Source organism: Purpureocillium lilacinum (genome assembly GCF_023168085.1).
Source record: "Purpureocillium lilacinum CBS 284.36 DNA, scaffold_5, whole genome shotgun sequence".
Taxonomy (NCBI): Eukaryota; Fungi; Ascomycota; class Sordariomycetes; order Hypocreales; family Ophiocordycipitaceae; genus Purpureocillium; species Purpureocillium lilacinum.
The window spans coordinates 91,073-103,770 of NW_027072115.1; the positions used below are offsets into that span (position 1 = coordinate 91,073).

At 57.2% G+C, this 12,698-nt stretch overlaps 4 protein-coding genes across 4 annotated transcripts; 2 read left to right on the forward strand and 2 right to left on the reverse strand.

The window, feature by feature from the left end:
• Positions 1-1,642: 1,642 nt before the first annotated feature.
• Positions 1,643-4,143, forward strand: PLICBS_006606 (uncharacterized protein; the record flags this gene model as incomplete). The annotated part of the gene is made up of 10 exons (XM_018327587.2): positions 1,643-1,789; positions 1,866-2,242; positions 2,314-2,570; positions 2,648-3,028; positions 3,093-3,250; positions 3,300-3,445; positions 3,501-3,634; positions 3,695-3,754; positions 3,826-3,918; positions 3,989-4,143. The coding sequence occupies 10 exons, from the start codon at positions 1,643-1,645 to the stop codon at positions 4,141-4,143; spliced, it is 1,908 nt and encodes a 635-aa protein (XP_018173770.2).
• Positions 4,144-5,502: 1,359 nt separating this feature from the next.
• Positions 5,503-7,298, forward strand: PLICBS_006607 (uncharacterized protein; the record flags this gene model as incomplete). Its single annotated transcript, XM_018327588.2, has 4 exons — positions 5,503-5,710; positions 5,777-6,735; positions 6,788-6,867; positions 6,923-7,298. The coding sequence occupies 4 exons, from the start codon at positions 5,503-5,505 to the stop codon at positions 7,296-7,298; spliced, it is 1,623 nt and encodes a 540-aa protein (XP_018173771.1).
• A 43-nt stretch (positions 7,299-7,341) lies between these two features.
• PLICBS_006608 (uncharacterized protein) lies at positions 7,342-9,598 on the reverse strand (the record flags this gene model as incomplete). The annotated part of the gene is made up of 3 exons (XM_018327589.2): positions 7,342-7,933; positions 7,995-8,630; positions 8,685-9,598. The coding sequence occupies 3 exons, from the start codon at positions 9,596-9,598 to the stop codon at positions 7,342-7,344; spliced, it is 2,142 nt and encodes a 713-aa protein (XP_018173772.2).
• A 1,469-nt stretch (positions 9,599-11,067) lies between these two features.
• PLICBS_006609 (uncharacterized protein) lies at positions 11,068-12,692 on the reverse strand (the record flags this gene model as incomplete). The annotated part of the gene is made up of 4 exons (XM_018327590.2): positions 11,068-11,368; positions 11,417-11,659; positions 11,715-12,432; positions 12,506-12,692. 4 exons carry the CDS (start codon positions 12,690-12,692, stop codon positions 11,068-11,070), a joined length of 1,449 nt encoding a protein of 482 aa, XP_018173773.1.
• Positions 12,693-12,698: the final 6 nt, after the last annotated feature.

The following is a 12,698-nucleotide window of genomic DNA, read 5'->3' on the forward strand; positions in this document are numbered from 1 at the left end:
ACAGACTTGGCTATGGCACTGCTCCCCCTTTGCCGCGAGCGGCGTCAGAACGGTCTGATGTTGGGGATCCCCGAGAGGCACCGAGGAAGTCTTCTTGATGCCTTCCACCACCATCCATGCACCCTTGAACGCTACCAGTGTCGATCAGGGCAGCAACTGTGGACGCCCTCGGCGCAGATCCAGCCTCTTCTCCACCACTCCTGGTCTTTGTATCAAGTGGAGATTGTGTTGCTACCGCACAATACAGTAGCCATGTGCTCGCGGATTGATCGCGGCAGGCTGGGCGAGCTGTGTTGTCGCAGACGGTCTGCTGCCGGCCGGCAGTGTGAGCCGCAAATGCGCCGTTTGCGGAATCCCCAGGAGCTTCGGTGACGCCGGCGCTCCTCCGATACAACCTCAGACAAGTTGACGCCCACATCAAACCCCAGCACGAGGGGATGTGGACCATCCCCGGACTCCATCAAAGTATAACAACGGGCCCTTTCGCTCTCCGCGCGAACTCCACAAGCTAGTGCATGTTAAACTGTTGCCTTGAGGATGACCACACCACTCCACCATGCATTTCTTTCCGGAGGCGGTAAGGGCATGTACTGCACAGTACAGACAAGCACATGGAGGTGCTGGGTCATCTACCTCAGGGTTGTCGTTTGTCCCTCTGCTTAATGAATGGGGGCATGTCCCGTCGCAGCAGCGATGCGCATTCGTAGACGCACGCGGAGGGGTCTCAATTGGGGAAACCGGGGTTGCGCCCCAAGATTTAACCTTTTTCCTTTCCTTTCTGGAGGGAGAGCCACAACGGGCACAATGGTCCGCTGGGCCCAGATCAACAGAGATGCGAGCATGTTCAGCAGAAGAAAGGTCCCGCCGCGACATTCCGGAGTCGCGCCGCATCTGACCTCCCCTTGCTTCCCGCACGCGAATGTCGCCGTCGCGTTGCCCGGGCACGCGGGCGTTCAGTACTACGACCGTGCGGCAATGATCCCTCCCTCGTCAAATATTGCCGCCACCCTCGCCGCCCGCACGCAGCAAGTCGGTGGGGGCCGGCGGCATGGGCATCATCTGATGATGGACGCTCACCAGCTCCGGAGCAAGCGCGCGCGCAGCAGCATCAGCCGAAGCCGAAGGCGGATGCAGCATCACCATCGCATCGGCAGCACCGCCGCGGCACGACGAGGCCCACGGCCCGCAGGCAGCAGCTTTTGCAACCCGGCTAGTGCTGACCCGGTGGAGTCGAAATCAGTCTCAACTCCACCCCCGCGACGTTTGAGTGGAGAGACAAAGGACAGCGGCGGATAGTAGCGCGCGATCGGCGGCTTACCAGGATCAGAGCCAGTCAGGTAGTGCACTGTTTGCTTTGCGCAGACGTCATGGTAAGCTTAGTACCATGTAAGTCCATGGCAAGGAGACGGCCGTTTGGCCATGTTGTCGGCTCAAGGCCCATGGTTTCGGCCAAGCTGCCAAGGCCCCGGGTTCGGACGAGAGGGGTGGTTTTATGGATATTTACTTGGCTGTCAATCTCCCTTGGATCCTCGCTTCTTGACCTCAACTTCTCTCCCAACTTACCATCCTCTTCAGAGTTCCGATCCCGTTCTCCGGGCCAACTTCCAAGCAACAGGCAAAAGCACCTTGGAGAACGCCCACAATGGCGGCGGAAAAAGTGTCCAGTGATCTCCCCGAGTCCAGTCGCGACGAACATGTCCAGAAACATGAAGGCGATGGCCCATTGTCGGCCGATGTGCCTCGACGGCGCTCGTCGGTCGCTCTCAACATCATCGAGAACCCCCTGAAGGTTAGTCCAGCACATTCTGTGACCCAATAAAGCGTCGGAGTACAGCCAGCTCACCGGATTTGTTTCAAACCCGCAGCGCACCTCGGAGGAGGACACCGTACTCAACGCCAAGGCGTTTGCCGAGTCCCATGGCATGCCGGAGCACGCCGAGCTCTTCGGGCGGGCCTCCCTGGTGGCGCGCGACCCGGAAAGGTTCGAGATGCTCTCCGTCCTCAGCAATGAGGAGCAGGATGCACTTATCTACGAGAGGGACCACAAATGGCACGGCCCCAAGATGCTCTGGTACTCGATTGGCCTCTGTGCGGTCGGAGCCGCGACCCAGGGTTGGGATCAGACTGGAGCCAACGGCGCCAACCTATCTTTCCCTCAGGAGTTTGGCATCGACGGGCAAGGCCGTGATGAGTGGATTGTCGGCCTGGTCAATTCCATCATCTTCCTCACGGCCGGTCTCATGTAAGTGCGCAATTGCAGTAACTGTGCTGCCCTCCTTTCTTCACCGGCTCCTGCTCACGATTAATCTCTAGCGGCGCCTTCATCGTCGATCCGCTCAATCACTACTTCGGACGACGAGGTGAGATTTTCATCACGGCCGCGTGCCTGACAGCCACGCCAATTGGTTCCGCCTTCGCCAAGTCGTGGCAGGGGCTGTTTGCCGCACGATTCGTCATGGGTATCGGCATCGGCGCCAAGAACGCCACTGTGCCGATTTACTCGGCTGAGATGGCGCCACACAGGACCCGCGGTGCCCTGGTCATGTTCTGGCAGCTCTGGGTCGTCGCTGGTAAGCCACCCTCTCGTCATCGTGCATCGCGGCCGCTGCGAGCCCGTGGCACAGCTCCCGGTCTGACTGATGTATAGGCATTTTCTTGGGTTTCGCCGCCAATGTCATCGTCAAGGACACGGGCGACATCGCCTGGCGCCTTCAATTCGGCTCGGCCTTTATCCCGTCATTCATCCTCATGATCGGCATCTTTTTCTGCCCCGAGTCCCCCCGTTGGCTCATGAAGCACAACCAGCACGCCAAGGGCTTCCGCTCCATGCTGCGTCTGCGAGCCAACCCCATCATCGCTGCGCGAGACTTCTATTACTCGTACGTCATTTTCGAGGAAGAAAAGAAGGAGGCCCGCGGTTCCGGATATTTCACCCGTCTGTGGGACTGCTTCGCGGTGCCCAGAATCAGGCGAGCAAACTACGGCGCCTCAACCGTCATGATTGCGCAGCAAATGTGCGGCATCAACAGTGAGTCGGCCCGTAGATCTATGCACTTATTGACGGCGGCCAGAGCTGACACGGGTCGCTCTAGTCATTTCCTTTTACAGCTCGTCCATCTTTGAGAGCGTGGGTTACACCGCCACCGAGGCCCTGTACGCCTCGCTCGGATACGGCGCCGTTCAGGTGGTCTCGACCATCCCGACTCTGTTCCTCATTGACACCAAGGGCCGGAGAACCCTGACCATGATTGTACGTTTGCACATCTGTTGTAAGCGACCACTAGGCTGACTTGCATAAGACCTTCCCTCTCATGTGCATCTTCCTCTTGGCCGCTGGTCTGTCGCTGCTGCCGAATGGAGCGTATCACATTGCTCCGACGGATGAGGACCAGAACCCTGCTCACGACTTCCGGTCTCGTGGCGCCCGAATCGGCCCTGTAGTGCTGTGAGTAACCTAGTCACCACCACCGTGGCGCTGGTGTCTAATTGCAATGCCCCAGATTTGTCTACCTGTTCACGATTTGCTACTCGTTGGGCGAAGGGCCTGTGGCGTTCCAATACTCTGCTGAGGTCTTCCCCACCATCCAGCGTGAGCAGGGCATGGCCTGGGCGGTCTGCATCAACAACACTTTCGGTGAGTGATTCACACGAAGACTGCTAAACCATGGAGCAACAATTCTGACGCATGCTGCAGCTGGCATCCTCGGCTTGACCTTCCCCCGAATGAAGACAGTCATGACCTCGACCGGTGCTTGTGAGTTGCCACTCCAATTGCCCCGTGGTCTTCTGCTCGCTAGCGGACAAACTTGCTGATGTCGCACGCAGTCGGTTTCTATGCCGGATTAAACTTGGTAGCATGGGTAATGATATTCTGCTTCGTTCGCGAGACGAAGCAGCTTACACTAGAAGAGCTGGACCGTCAGTATCACCCTGGCTTCATCGCCTCTGCCCCGCGACGTTGCATGACCCCCGCTGACGTCGCTTCCAGAGGTCTTCTCGGTTCCAACGAAGAAGTTCATACACTACGAGGCCACTGTATGGCTGCCGTGGTTCATCAAGCGATACGTCTTCTTCCAGAAGATCCCTCGACCCCCTCCCATCATCGAGAAGGCCGAGAGGGCCGACGAGGTCAAGAGCGCTTGAGTTGCCGTCAGACCGCCCTGAACGTTCTGGCGCACACTGGGTCTCGTCACCCAGCAGTGCGACCAGCGATGGAGGAGGCCCTGAGTGGCCAAGGCTTGGCTTCGAGTAAGCAAGATCAGGCGTTGCCATGTTCAGTGAGCCTCGCCTGTGTTGCGCCTTATTGCGAAAGATATTCCAAACTAGTTTTGCTGCGAATTGATACCTCTGATTATTGCTCTCGCTCGAGCTCAATGCTGTGGGATGTAAACTCTGTTATCCTGACACCACGGGTCAAGCCAATGTGGCGTCCACTTACTATACGGTCGGCTGCGACACCCCTCGTACTATTCGATGGCGCATAGAGGCACGTGTTTCGTTTGTCATAATGTTTTTTATCATTGCTGAAGGCATTCTGCACTGCGCTTGGCTCGGCTATGCCTGTCAACACTGCAACAGCTTGGCATTGAGGAGCCACTAGTATGACAGATGTTGCCACCATGGGCCTTCTAAGGAAAACTGGATCCGGGAATCCTTATACCATGGATACAAACGGAGATGAACAAGGCGCATATCCGTATACCTGTGCTGCATGTTTCTCGGCAAAAAATACTCAAGCATGATGTCTCATATCCGGGGCTAGGAGACTGTCAACATGTACGGCGTGTGCTGGCTGAGTGAGTCGAAGGATATGGCGCCGTTCGTCCGCTCTTGCTTTCCTAACGGTATCTGGCGACCTCCGTAATTAGTGACCGTAGCGTTGGAAGGTCTGGAAATGTGGATGGGGCCACATGTAAGTTCGGTGACATGACTGGAGAACGAGAGAAGTGGCCGAGAAAGCTTTCCGACCACACAGCATGCTGCGAGCTTCGCCTGTCTCCCGTCCTTAGCTCCAGTCACATGTTTCCAAAGGTATCGCTGCAGAACAACAGCCTTGGCAGTCGTGGCCAAGCCTTCAATGCTCACGATTGGTCTTCGTCAGATCGCGGGCATCAATCCCACAATTGGACCCCGTCTTACCCGCCCGCTAGCGAGTTCTGGAAGCTTTCCTTGGCAGAAGCGAGGGTTGCACCGATGGCGTGCCTGATCGACCATCACGCAAATCATTCCTCAATGAGCTCATGCCACGGGACTGGGCAGCTCTGGGCGCGCGATCCTCTGACCCCAATGAGGGCAAGGCCAAACTGGCCAAGTTCGCGCCAGTTTGATGCCCGATGGCGCAAGAGAGCCCCTGTCACCGAGGTCAGCAAAGCTGGGCGGCCGCCCACCTTATTAAGAAGCTTAATGCAACGTCTCCGGCCATGTTCTGCCATGTGTCGCACCTTGCATTTTGGACGTTCTGTGGCATCTGTTAGTCACAAGGCCTGACGGGTGGCCATCATCATGGCGGACCGGGAGTATGAGAAACATGGCGCCAAAGCAGAGGGCAAGGCACAGGACGACCTGTCTGGTCCCAGCGACCATGATAATGGTAACATCCGCGACGATGTCTCCAGTACCGAGGGCCAGGTGTTTGCCTACTCGGATGACAGGAAAATTGGCATTACCGGCGCCGTGTTCCTGATTCTCAACAAAATGATTGGCACTGGAAGTGAGTAGCAAAGGCCCCATATTCACGCCCGAGCATGAGTAACTTACTAACCATGGCTTTGGGCAGTCTTCTCAACACCATCTGGGATTTTCGCCGCCACTGGGTCTGTCGGGGTGAGCTTCATCCTGTGGCTCGTTGGTGGTCTCCTGACCTTCTTCGGCCTCAGTGTCTTCCTCGAGTTCGGCCTGGCTATTCCACGATCCGGTGGCGAGAAGAACTACCTCGAAAGGGTATACCGTCGACCCCGATACCTGGCGACTTGCGTTCTGGCGTCGCAAATGATCCTGCTGGGGTTCTCGTCTGGAAACGCCCTTGCGTTCGGCCGCTACATCTTGTACGCCTCCGGTAGTGAGGCCCCCGACGGATGGCAGGCCCGCGGCATCGGCATCGCGGGAGTCACATTCGCCATTGTCCTGCACAGCACCCTGCCCAAATGGGGGATCCGCCTCTTCAACGTGCTCGGCGTTTTCAAGGTCGTCATCCTCCTCTTCATCGTCTTCTCAGGCTTCGCCGCGCTCGCCGGGCGTCGACTGGTGGACAACCCACACAACTTCGACAACGCATTCCGCATCGAGTCCGGGGATGGGTACGGTGGGGGTGGTGCGTATGCCTACTCCAACGCGCTGCTCAACGTGGTCTACAGCTACAAGGGATGGGAGAACGCCAATTACGTTGTGAGTGAGCTCCGTCACCCACGCAAGACGCTCGCCATCGCCGCGCCGCTCGCGGTCGGCGGTGTCACCATTCTATACGTCCTCGCCAACGTGGCGTATTTTGCCGCAATCCCCAAGGCGGAGCTGGCCAAGTCCGAAGTGCTCGTTGCGGGCATCTTCTTCCGAAACGTGTTTGGCGACAGCGCCGGAGCGCGCAGCCTGCCAGTGTTTGTGGCGTTAAGCAATATCGGCAACGTCCTGGCGGTGAGCTTTGCGCATGCGCGCTTGAACCAAGAGCTTGCCAAAGAGGGTCTGCTGCCGTTCAGCAAGTTCTGGGCATCGAACAAGCCCTTCAACGCACCCGCTGCTTCGGTACGATCTTTCCGTTCAACGACGCTGATGCGGCGCTAATTCTATCTTGAAGCTATTTCTACACTGGCTTGTCACAGTCATCGTCCTCGTTGCGCCGCCCGCCGGCCCAGCGTACACGTTCATCGTCAACCTGTACGTGTCCCCCATGATCCTGTGCCATTGCATGCCAAGTGCTGATCAGATGCAGGTACACGTACCCAGGTGCATGGATCAATGCCTTCGTCACCGCCGGCCTCGTTTGGCTGCAGTTCAAAAAGTCCGAAAGCTGGAGCTCGCCGTGGCACACGTTCCTGCCCATATCCATCGTCTATTTCCTCTCAAACGTATTCCTCGCAATCGTGCCGTTCATCCCTCCGGAGGGCAGCTGGACTGCAGACGGGTATCCGTACTACGTCTTCCCTGTCGTCGGTGTCGGCGTCCTGTTGCTCGGCGGCGTGTACTGGACGTTTTGGACAAGAATCCTCCCGTACTTTGGCGGCTACAAGATTGTGTCCGAGAGGACATTTGACGAGGAGGGCGTGGAGGTGGTTCGCTATCGCAAAAAGGCCGTCAAGCACCTCTGATGTGTCTGGTAGGAAGCTTTCACAATTGTCGCAATGTTCAAGCTTAGCAGGCGTTGGGTGACTCAACCAAATTGTCGAGCTTCTTCCAGAATAGAGCATCCACCTTGACAATAGCAAATCGCAGCAATTGCCACGACTGCACTCTTGTACGCAGCACGTTCCTCCACTTTGCCAGCAGTCGTCGGTCGGCGGCGACCATGTGCGGTTCCACTGGCTGCAGGCACAGCATGTAGCAGAACAGACCTGGATAGCAAAAGCAGTGTCGGTTGTACGCCGGCCAGAACCCTGACCTGTGTTTAACGTCTAGACCTCGAACGAAGTCGATCATGGTCTGCATTAGCGCCCGCGACGCTTGCAATACCATGGGGGCTGTCGATGATGTGAATTTCGGATCGGCGTCCTTGCTGACAATCGGCCGAAGCAGAGCGCGGAGAAGTAGAATATGCGCTGTAAAGTATGCTAAATGAAGGGAGCCTTGGCTCTGCGGAGATTCGTTGTCATGGTCGTCTTGCTGAGCTCCCATACGAAGGGATTCCGGTAAACCTTCGAGCCACTCGTGAAGCTGCTGGCGAGGCCACTTGGCCAGCTCGATGAGCGTATCGAGCGATTGTGGTTGTGAGACGGCGCGGAGGGAGCTGTGGACGTCAATCTTGTCAGTTTTGTCGGCTGCACGTTCTTAGTGGCAGCGCTACTTACAAGAATTGGCGACGTATGCCATTGGTGATCTGTGTCAGGCTGCATAGTCGTAGGAAATGGTCTGGTTGAACATGTGCGCTATCAGAGGGAACGTCCATCACAAAGTCGTCCTCTGCGAGCGGCGTCACACTCCACTCATCGTCGTGCAGCATCGAGGCCTGCCCGTGCGTGATGGCGCGCCAACTGTGCTCAACGACAACAGCCCACCAGAGTCGCCTCCGTAACCGGATCTCACTCGCAGGAAGCTTCCAGTCGGTCGGGTCCATGTGCAGTCCAAGTGACTGAGCCACGGCGGTCATGGATGCGGCCAAGGACCACGCGAAAGGACTGTCGACAGCCACCGGGTCGAACGACGCGTGATTCAGCAATAGTAGAAAGATCTGCACGGTCGAGAGGTGTGGTGCATGCAACTCCTTCTGTAAAGCAGTATACGCGACTTGCCACAAGCCGTCTGAGCTAGGCTTCGAGTAGGCGTTGTTCATGCAGAGGCGCTCGTCCCATGGCGTGAAGGGCAGCGCCAGCGCATAGATGCCTGCAAGCAGTCCCGGCGAGGCTGACCTGACAAAGCGCGGCACGTCATTCTGGATTAGTGATCTAGAGAGTATCGGCAGCGTCTGGAAGACGAAACGCAGATACCTGGTAATGGTCAGGCCTCATGCAGCGGGACAAGGTGCCTGCGATTTGACGTACAGATTTACGAGAGAGACGCCTGTCTCGACGTCAACAAGCTTCTCGAGCCTCTCTCGCTCATTGTCAATGGCCATGGCGCTTTCAATAATCCCTCGTCCGTGCGATGTCGACTGCAGCTTGCTCTGAAGGATATGCACAGGCGCATGGGCGGCAGACACGGGCAGCCGGGAAGGCCTGCGATACGTGACCATGAAGAAATCGACCTCGTCGGCGCTGTTGTATGGGAAGTGCTCGAGAATGAAAGGATCCGACTCGTTCGAGAACCCGATGAAAGCAGAGGAGTAGTTGGGTCTCTGGTCCATCGAGGCCCCCGAGCCGGGTGACGGGAAGCCATTGACGCTCTGTGGGCTGAGGCGGTGTCCAGTCGGCAGTCCCGCCCCAGGGTATCCAGGACTGTTCATCGGCCACAGGTGCGAAAGCTCCGTGTCTTGCAGAATGTTGAACACACTGTCCGGATCATCGCCGGCGGGAGGCCCAATGTCGGCGACGTCGGTGCTTGCCTCTGCCGTTGTTGACCAGCTGGGGTCGAAGATGAACTTCGCAAACGGATGCACATCCGCCGTGGACAGTGTCTCTTCGGGCGACTCGCTTTCTGTCAGCTGCGTCGGCGGCTCCGGTACCGGGCGCATCTCCGTAGGCGCGGGAACGATGCCATCGTAGACGTTGGCGGTGTTGGCCGTGGCCGACCCGGTCCTCTGCTTCTTGCTTGTCACGGCGACAAATGTGCATGGCCGCCTCGTTCGGTGGCACAGCTGGCAGGGCTTCGCTGGGTCCGGGATGTTGCAGAGGACCTTGCGGGCGCGACACAGGTCGCAAGGCCGCTGTGACTTGGACCGATACCGACGCGTCCCCGCCGCGGTCTCGGTGCTCTGTTCCAGGAGGGGAGGCGCCGTCAGAGCATTGTTGAAGTCCATCGCCGGTGCTGGACTGCACTGACCAGTTGTCGAGCATGAAACTAGTAATGACGACAACGCGACGGGATGAGAAACAAATGGTCCCGGTCACCAGTTGCCTGCCGGCTAATGCGAAGCAGAACCATCCCAAGTCCCAAGACCCCAAGAGTCCAAGCCCCCCGGAGTCGGAGCGCGGGGATGCCCCGCAACCCGGCGTTATCTGCCCAGTGTTACTGGCTCGACATATCCCATGAGCCAGGTTCCGGAGGACTGAAGGGCCCCACAACCGTAGGATCGCGTACCAAGCCGCGGAAACCTGGCCGATGATTCTCTGTTGTTTTCACGAGCCCTGCCGTTTGCAAAGGGCCAGAGGGTTAGGTATATGCCAATGTTGCCCGTATCTAGGCTCATCGCCCCGCTGCGCCGCCCGCCCGCGTTCCCGAGTTCCAGAACACGGACCATGGTGCGCGCCCCATGGCGGGTAGAACAGGGATGATGGTGCAGGCCAGGCGAATGGTTCGCAGTGGCGCGTGGGAGTCCAGCCAGGGCCCGGAGACGTGTCGTGACCCGACAAACCTGGCGACATCACACGCTGAGCAGCCATGGCTCCCAGCTGTCAGAGAGTTAACGTTTGTGGCTTCTATGAGATCCGTCACTTGGAATGCGACTATGTAAACGTAGGTAAGCGCATGACATTCTCCATCATGGGGCCTGTGGCGATTCAGACACCTGGAGCCTGGACCTAGTTCCTTGCCGTGATACGTGTGACGAGACGGACTGCAGACCATATGCCATGACGCCAATCCGACTTTTCCATCGCGCACTGGGCGGTTACCAACAAAACAGCCTTACAACCATAGACTTATTCAGCTCATCAACGAGAGTTAATGTGGAAATTCGTAAGGCCCCTGCAGCTGTCGTTGGCTCGCCGGCCCGTTTCCGCGCTGTCCTCAACTCATGCCAGAAGCGCTTGGTTCGATATGCCGGCAGTGTTGCGCCGTGCAATACCCAACGCCAATCATGGTACGTAGTGCCAGTGTACCAGAAATGAGGGTGTCGGATTGGTGGCTCAGAGTTGACTTGTCCCGACCGCTCTACATGTAAGGTGCCTGCTGGCTGTTCCCCAATGTGGAGGCGCCGTACAAAGCACAGCGAACAATGCCCCGGAGTCGGAGTGCGGGGATGCTCCGCAAACCACTTCTGCCACATGTTGCTGGCTCCGCATCGCCTGCTTATTGCAGGATTGACTCCACAGCCAAGCGGCAAGTTTGGAAGCCGTGGAGTGCTCCAGAAATGATTCCTTGCCGCTTTCGGGTCACTCGGAGACCATCGGCTTATCAGCACCACTTCAATGCCTAGTGGCCCAAAGCACTTCACTTCAGAACCGGCAAATGCAGCGAAACCGGAACTTGGCACTGGGTCTGGTCAGCAGCGGCCGATCGATGATAGCACCCACGCTTCATTATGCTACGGGGTTGAGAAATGTCCTATCAAAACAGATACTTGAAGTCCAGGCTGTAGTCTCCCTCCTTGCCGTTGCTTTCGACCCCTTGGCTCAACAGCTTCTCCTTTTGTCGCATGCGATACTTCAACAGGAAGTACATACTGGCTACGCCGACAAGTGCCCCAGACTCGAACCCCAGGGACAGTGAATTGCCCAGAATGTACCGAGGCTCGTCCTTGATCGGATAAATCTGCGATGCGACAACACCGGCGCAATTGCCAATGGACACGACCACGGCGATGGCTACAGATCTTTTGTAGTCGGGATGAACATTGTTTGAGACCCAGCTGTCGAGGAATTAGCGTAGCTCCATTAAATATGAGATTGATACTCACGTCAGAACAACCGTGTTGTACGAATACACGCCAGCGGCGACCATGAACATGGCAAAGAAGCCCACGGCCTTGTTCCCAGTCCCCACGACGATGGCGTACCCAATCATGACGAGGATTGGCGAGTGTATCAAACAAACAGCACGCTTCCCGATGCGATCGGATACAAACGTCGTAATGCCGGTGGCGATTGAGGCCAAGACATACACGGGTATGCTCAGATAGTTGGCCTCGAGTGATGTGTACCTGGCGTGCGGAGTTAGACAAGCGGGTCGGCAAGAGCCAGGGGGCCTTGACATACTTCATGCCCTTGAGCAAGGTTGGCAAGAATGTGCTGAAGCCGAACATTGCAATTGACGAGCAGAAAAGCGACAGCGATGCAATCCAGACCAAGGGGTCCGTGAGTGCAGTAGCAGCTTGCTTCCAGGAGAGCTTGTCAGAGGTCTCGAAGCGTTGGTTGCGAGCCCTGATGACGGCCATGGTCGCACGCTCCTCTTTGCTGAGGAACCACGCTGTCTCCGGGGTAGTCGGAAGGCTGACCCAGCATAGGGCTCCAACAACGAGAGAGATGATTCCCTCAATGATAAAGAGCCATCGCCAGGCTTCTAGCCCGTGTCTATCCCCCATTGATTGAATACCATATGCGATGAGTCCGCCAACCGCACCTGACAAGGCGATCGAGATGTACAAGACAGCGATGCGCTTGCCCTGTGAGATTGACGGGTAGATGCCGGAGATGACGAATGTGAGAGACGGGAAAAGTCCCGCTTCGCAAGCTCCGAGTAAGATGCGGCAGGCGATGACTTGGTTGTATGTATGCAAGAAGCCTGTGCCAATCGTGATGGCGCTCCAGCAGACGATGGCAACAGCGAGAACACGACCGGGGCCGAACCTTCGAACAGCTATGACCCACGGCGTCTCGAAGATGACGTAAGGGATATAGAAGAACATGGAGATGTTGTTGAAGTCAGTACCCGTCATGCCGGTACTTTTCTCGAAGCCAAACACCCGTGCATTTCCTGAGAGCCGACACATGCAGCGTTAGCGCGGGGTCAATGATTGACAAGCTGCTGGAGCCGAACACCAACGTACCAATGTTTGTTCGATCTAGATATGCAAAGAGAACCAGGATTGACATTTGCGGCATGACGAGCCAGTCAAACTTGGACAAGACGCGTCTCTCGGCTTTGACATCGATCTCGGTAATCTCGCCTGAGGCTGAGACGGGGCCTCCAGAGCCCGACTCGTCGACGACGAGCTCCTTTTCCAGCTGCGCCATTTCGAC